Below are 7500 nucleotides of genomic sequence, written 5' to 3' on the forward strand. Positions count from 1 at the left end.
CGCTTTGGGGTCTAACAGAAGGTCAAGTTTAAAGGAATCATTTCCCACTGTTCTGAGCAACATATCTTATTCTAACAACCATCGATCGAGGGACACAGCCGTCCTTGGAGTCGTGAACGCTACGGAAAGGAAGCAAAAATCGACAAAGGGGGATTCCCATATTTGTAGACCAAGTGAAGAAGATACTCCTCCAAACTTTGTCCCTTTTTTCAAAGAGCTCGAGGCTGAGCTCGCCACCAAATTCCATCAATTTCTTCGCTCAGAAAAACATTATAGATTTCAAGCACAGGTACGCGCACGCATGCGCGTGGTTGGGAATTTCACGCATGCTCAAATGGCAAATTCGCTAAAAAAAAAAACGAAACTACCTTTGTAGCCTATATTTTTTTGGCCTTAAGAAGATTCCTCTGGACAAGTGTCATGTAATGTCAAACTTTAGGAACTTTTCACCGAAGGAAATCGAAGAAAACCAAAATAAAGGCAAAATAAACACTGTAAACAACCTATCTTTAAATATTTATAATTCCAGGTATAACTCCGTTAATTTAACAGTCATGGTTGAAAAGAGTAGTTTATTTCTATACACTTGAGAGAGATACGATTAAGAGCAATGCAAAAATTCCCATGGATAGTGGTTACTAGAGGGCGCCAAATGCACAGGAAATAACCATATGGAGCCACCTTAAATCGTATTGTTATTATTGCAAGTAGCGTAGATATCACTTTATAAATAAGACATGTAAATATTGCTACTATTACATTGTAAGTAGTGGAGGCATTGTACTGTACTGTACGTATTCAGTTTGTAAGTTGTGCCTCTGTTTTTGCAATAAACATGTTAATAATTTAAAATAAATAAATAAATAATAACAATAACAATAACAACAACAACAATAACAATAATAATAATAATAATAATAATAATAGTAATAATAATAGTAGTAGTGTTAAAAGTAGGGATAACGAAGTCGTTGTTCCTTAGTAAATATGTAGAGTTTTTCTGCTTAAATAGTTCATGGGTATGGCAGGCAGGATGATGACAGCTGCCAATCTGTCAATGGGGCTCCAAAAAGCAATATGAAACCATTGCAGTTTCTCTTTTTGCTCTAACAAACGCCCGCAGTATTTGCGACCCGCAGTTTCAGCTATTTTGAAGTGTTCGTTTCAACGATTTAGAGCAAAAGATCTAGCAGTCTACAATATGGTGACGCTGTAAACTGAATGCCAATGCATTTCCTAAGGAACGTCACACACTACGGACTCCTTTCGTGACCTTTTGCAACTTAAGTTCCAAATCTACTTGATGTATACAAGTTTTGTTTTATGCATATCTCCGTTAAAGGGCAAACACTAATTTTCAAGGTTGCGCTGCACTGGACTAGATCTGAATTGCAAATTTTGCGTCTTTTTAGGTGAGGCCAGTGAATGTTCAAACTACACAACTCTTGATCAAGCTGATCGTGCAGTGAGTAATACGAATAGAAGCGATCCTAAATGTGATCGTTGGGATCCAGACAAAATCGTGTCACATAAGTGGTACCGCATGACAGGGGACAGTGGCGATCAGATTCCAGAGCGATGTGTTCCTATCGATAGATGTGGTACGCGTGCTCCAGGATGGCTCAATGGCACCCACCCATCAGTACAGGATGGACTACAAACTGCTCAAGTTTGTTATCACTGGAATAACGACTGCTGTCAATGGAAGAGCAACATCAAGATCCGGAATTGTAGTAGTTATTTTGTGTACCAGTTGGTGAAGCATCCAGCTTGTAACTTGCGTTACTGTGGTAAAGGAAATGATGTGTATGTTTTATGTATTTGAAATCATTATTGGTAGGATTTTGTGAACTGTGATGTCTTAGACAAAGATTGCTTCAATGGAAGAACCGAATAGACTTATGATGTTGCTGATTAACAGATATTCCATTTATTCCATTAGGAATGAACGGAAACGGCCATGTTAGGGCCAAGTGACGTATTGTTGCTACGGTAACCGTTATGGATCATTACACCTTTTGAGCAGGGCTTTCATTATCAAATAGTTAACATATATATGCCCATTTCTCGGATAGATGTGAGCCAAATGTAATGAGATTACACCAAGGACTAGGACTAAGCTTCTAATTACTAAAGGATGCTGTGAAAGCATCTTGACTTCTACAACCAAAAAGAACATACTGGTTGTATTATGTTACCTGTTGGCCGTTTCAAAAACCGCCAAAACAACTCAGGTTTTCACATTTTCTCGCAAAGCATTCTTTTCCCAGTCACCACATTCGCAGCAGAGCTAATACAGTTATAATAGTCTCTAAATATTGCAAAACTATATTGGGGAAAATTATAGTTTGGTCATAAACAATAAACACATTTAATGAAAATTAGAAGTATTTGCAAAATTATTATTTTCTTTGGCCATCTCCGTTTTATCAGAAACAACATACAAACAACGGTGACAAACATCAGATTTAAACGCATCATTTCATTGAAATTATCTTTTACTAGATATTTCGTATGCTTCAGCATACATCTTCAGAAAAGACAGTTAATGCAAAATTGGAGTTTAAATATACAGGACCACGATCTTATTAGCTATTAACTATTAAGTAACAATAGAGGTGACAAAAAAACTAATAAAGACACAGCTTTTCGCTGCTGACATATTCGTGTAAGGGTGGCTTTAAATCTATGATCTAAAATTTCAAAATGATCTCATCTTAAACCGGGACCAGTTGATGTAACATGGTCCGCAAGAGCCGACGTATGATGGCCATTAATTAGTGCTTTAAAATGCTCTGTTTTTCTGTTATGCAATCGTCCTTTTTTTCAATAAACAATCATTTTAGTCCCAACAGGCAGCTCTATATACAATCTTAGACATTACAGTTGGCCACGACTAACTCTATCTCTGTAAGGAAACAAAGATTTCATGCGTCGAGTGCTTTCAAAAATCACGCTAAGGTCAACACACCCATAGAACTTATTTGGACACGACGTAATTTGTTTACTAAAGATTTTGCTTTGTAGCCCTGAATAAAGTAAAACTAGCAACATTTTCTTTTTGGGGACTGTGATTGATGGTTGGGGTTAATGGTTTGTTTTGTTGCTTTTGTAAGACATTTCTCTTGTTATAATTAACAACGCCACTGGAGTAACCGTTTTGTGATAGCAAGTTCTTAAGTTCATCCAAGAGACGATTGTAACAAATGAGGCGACAAGCAAATGCGGAAACAACGGAAAGTGAGAATACGGATCACATTTGCTTTGTATTTTCGAGGTGTGAAAGAGTCCCATTTAGTGTAAAGACCAGTGGAAGTTTTCTTTCGATAAATTGATGATGAAAAAGGATGCTTATGTCGTTTGGTAAGTACATCAAGAAATGGGATCAGAATATTTTCTTCAAAATCTATAGTAAATTTGATGTTTATATGGCAGCTATTGAGATACTGTAGAAATTCCAATAGAGTGAAAGTATCATCAACGTATCGAAACCAAATAGAAGGGCGACCGATTTAGTTAAAAACCCACTTCTTGCACATAAAGATATTGGCACAAAAAGATATTGGCTGACACAGGTCCTAAAGGTGAGCACATTACAACGCCATCAAATTGATCGTAGTAGTCACCATCACATATGAAATGGCTCCTCTAAGTGGCAAACTCAAGCAGACCCTTCAAGACGGAGCGAGGGATCATCGGTGGATCGGGATGGGCATACAGTTTATCAAGACAAATTTCTATTGTCTCATCACGTCGAATGTTTGTGAACAAGGAACGGACGTCAAGAGAGCACATAACCTCATTATTATGATCATATATCTTGGCCCAATCAGCAATGCTGAGGGAATTCTTGACAGTGGAATGATTTGTACAGATGGGCTGAAGTATGCTCAAAAGATATGAAACTAGATTGTAATTGTAAGTGTACACAAAGGAAACAATCGGACAGAAAGGGCAACCTTGTTTATAAAACTTTTTTTTGGTTTTTTGATTACTTAAATAACAACATTTACTTAAACCGGAGTACAGTACATTACATAACATACATGTATTCGGTAAGCTATAAACATAAAAAAAGTCATTGCTACGAGTTCTCAGCTAAATTATTAATCTCTTTCGTGCATGCATAGCTTCCTTTTAAAAACGCTTACGTGAAACTTGTTTTAGTTTGATTTTTTTTATTTAATTTGTTGAGGTTTAAGACTCAAGAGGTGAAAGAAGATAGAAAACTAGGAAATCTTTCTATTTTTGGGAGTACTTCCTTTGTTTTGCAAGACCACATTTAATATCTGCAACAAGGAAGTAGAAGTATTTCTTTATGTTAGATAGGGTGTCCGATCTCAGGCCAATTATTATATCGGGAGTAAAAATGTTGGCTTCTAGTTTTATTTGGTTTTCGGCCAACCATTTTATTAAGCCCCGCCAAAAACAAAACGTCTCGCTACAAGACCAAAATAAATGAAAAAGGGACTCCTTCTCTGTTCTACAAAAAGGTATAATTATCGTTTTCTCTAATACCCATTCTATTTAGAAAATCATTTGTCGCTAAACGCCCGTGAAGTAGTTTAAACTGAAAAATATTAAACTTAGGAAGGCGGTAGAAAACTCCATGACTAGAACCACATGATATTATCATCAATTATTTTGTCTCCTTTTAGTTTGCGAAGATAGGAAACTATAACTGTCCTCCCTAGATTTTGTTGAATTTTGGGCAAGTTTTCTTTTAAATTTAGTTTCATTCGAAACTAACTGCTTCATTTTATTCCCAAAAAGAAAATTCTCTTAGTCTTACCGTAATTAGGGCTACAAAGCAAAATCGTTAGTAAACAAATTAAGTCGTGTATAAATAAATGCTATGGGTGCGTTGACCTTAGAGTGATTTTTCAAAGCACTTGTCGCATGAGACCTTTCTTTCCTTACAAAGATAGAGTTAGCCCTTCGGACTGCAATGACTTTTATATCGGGAAAACTAAAAGACGATTGCATAACAGAAAAACAGGGCATTTTAAAGCACTAATTAGTTAATTAATGGCCATCATACGTCGGCTCTTGTGGACCATGTTACATCAACTGGTCATAGTTTAAAATGGGATCATTTTGAAATTTTAGCCAAAGAGCTACCCGACACTCACTGAAAAATAAAGGAGACACTGTTGATCAAAGATTTCAAGCCGACCTTACATGAATATATCAGCAGTGAAGAGCTGTGTCTTAATCAGTTTTTTGTCACCTTTGTTGTTACTTAATAGTTCATAGCGAATGGCGTTTAAGTGGATCTTTAAACAAAACGTACCTTATGGAGCTCGAGAATGGAATGTCAATTGCATAAACAAGACAGGCGGTGAAAAATAGATATCTGGAATCTTAAAAGCGACTAGAAAAGAACTTCCACAACAATTGCTTCTCCGTATCAAAATGAGCTGTATTTCTAATATTTTACTAACTATAGTGTTATGTGCAACACTGAAACCAAATGACAAATTTAGTATGGGTTGAACAAAATTTTGACTGAATTTGAACACCTTGAATGCATCTGTGTTTAGTGAATTCGCATCTCCGTTGTCTGGCTATTTACATTTATTTACTACTGAACTCTCCATAGTCTTCAGGTAAGAAAAATAATGGCAATTGTGACAATGAAGAATTATTTGAAAGAAAGCTGGTTGTTTATTTGGTGCTTCATTATTCGAGAAAAAAGGTTCTTCGCAAAAGCGAGTCTGTTTAAAACTTCGGCTAGTGTGGACGCATATTGGTGAGGTCGTCGAACAGCTTTGTTAAGTGGCTTAGGGTTCAAGCGAACTCAAAGCTTCCCATTTGGCTTGGAGGTGCACAGCAGGCTACTGACCCAGTCTGTTGCATTGTGTTGTTTTTCAATTACACCTTTCTTCTCGTATTATCAAGGCAGATTTTCAAATCAGCTTGGAGCTTGTCCGGTGTTCGTTGAAGTGGCGTGACGACTGGTGATACAGACTTGTCAATCTCAATTTTGTACTGGTATCTTTTCAACTTTCTTACACCAGTGAAGACATCCTTGGCATGTTCAGTGACTTATTTTGTATAACGCACTTCAACTGGATTCTTCAAGTCCAAGGTGTAGCATGGAACATCCTTTTTGGGTTCTTTTGGCTCACTGTTTTGGTCGTGCACATCACTGACATCAAAGTGACCACGACAATCCTGGCATGTTTTGGCTTGTTACACAGTAGATCGAATATTCCCATAGCTTTGCAGAATTTTAGGGAGAATAGGTTTCTACCGTAGTCGGATGATTTCTGTAAGGTACAGGTCGCATCTCTTTGATCCACATTTGTATGGTGAGGCGAAAGACTCCCCTAGAGTGTTGGAATGGTCTTTAAATAAGTGGGAATGCAAATGTAAAAATACATTTCTCGAATGTAAGAGACTTGAGTTGTCACCGAAGATTTTCTTGAAGGTGGCTGCATTCATCAAGTTGACTTGAGCTCTAGTGTCGCCTTTTCCCTTAAGGCGTACTCTTGTACCATCCTTCATCTTCAAGTTAAGAACGGAATAGTGTGTGTCTGGTCCAAGGTCTTCATCAAAGTTGTCACATTTAACATGCTTGGTAGTTTTTTTTTTTTTTTTTTAATTTTTTAGTTTGTTTACAGTGGACTGTCTTAGCTCCTTCTGTACTAACCTCAACTGTGTCTACCTGCTTGGCAGTAACTTCACTTACTTCATAGTCAGAGAATTCATTACCGTTGGAGGTTACATCAACAGTGGCTTCATTCAATTTCCTTGTGTCTTTCGTTATTTTCTTCCGTGGTTTAGTCTTATTCAAGGTGGGCTTGCTAGTGTTTGTAGCTCAGTTCAAATGCCCGGTGGGGTTGCCGGGGGAAGGGGATGGGAGGGGTGTTGAAGCCTGGATTTGTCTGGTACTTACCAAAAAATTCCTGTGTTTTGCATGAGAATTCGACGAAGATGCGACTAAATTTGTTGCGTGCGTGGTTATTTTGTTTCGCATGTTATGCAAATTTGACGGAGTATATTGAATTACAAAAAAGAATCAACTGAAAGATCGATAAGGAAATCTTTATTTTCAGCTTTCATTTGGACAAAAAAGATGCAACACTTAGCGAGAAGTAATATTTTAAGTAAATAGGTTGGAAAAAAATTATTTTGCGAGAAATCAGCTCGTCCTCAAAAAGAGTTTGGTTCTAGCCTCGTAGCCATTGCTTTTGATGCATTATTAAGATCAACATTAATCAGAGAAATTGGGCGCCAGCTTTTGAGAAATCGTTTGTCGTTATCTTTCTTTTCAATTAACTTTATCATGGCTTGCTTCTTGGAATTGGAAAGCTCCCCATGAATATGTGCGTGGCTTAAACAGTCAACTAGGTCTTTTTTCGAACCAGTGGCCACCTGAATGTTAGGTAAAACTCAACTGTGAGCCAGACATATTTCTCCTTAATTTGAAGATCCACGTTGATGAAATTCTCACACTCAGAGTAAATAGCTTCAACCTTCGAATCGCTCGCCATT

At 37.2% G+C, this 7500-nt stretch overlaps 1 protein-coding gene across 4 annotated transcripts in view; it reads left to right on the forward strand.

Moving 5' to 3' along the window:
• Nucleotides 1-7500, forward strand: part of LOC138030108 (peroxidasin homolog) — a 42723-nt gene that overhangs the window by 15949 nt on the left and 19274 nt on the right. For 2 of the 4 annotated variants that reach the window (XM_068877983.1, XM_068877984.1), the window contains exon 3: nt 1413-1790. The exons of 1 other annotated variant lie outside the window; for it this stretch is intronic. In XM_068877983.1, the coding sequence (XP_068734084.1) occupies nt 1544-1790 (247 nt within the window). In that variant the 5' untranslated portion in view covers nt 1413-1543. Of the gene's footprint in view, nt 1-1412; nt 1807-7500 lie in introns of those variants that run through there. One more of the 4 variants, XM_068877985.1, reaches the window with a different exon arrangement.

The sequence above is a fragment of the Montipora capricornis genome, chromosome 13 (genome assembly GCF_036669925.1).
Source record: "Montipora capricornis isolate CH-2021 chromosome 13, ASM3666992v2, whole genome shotgun sequence".
In the NCBI taxonomy this organism is placed as follows: domain Eukaryota; kingdom Metazoa; phylum Cnidaria; class Anthozoa; order Scleractinia; family Acroporidae; genus Montipora; species Montipora capricornis.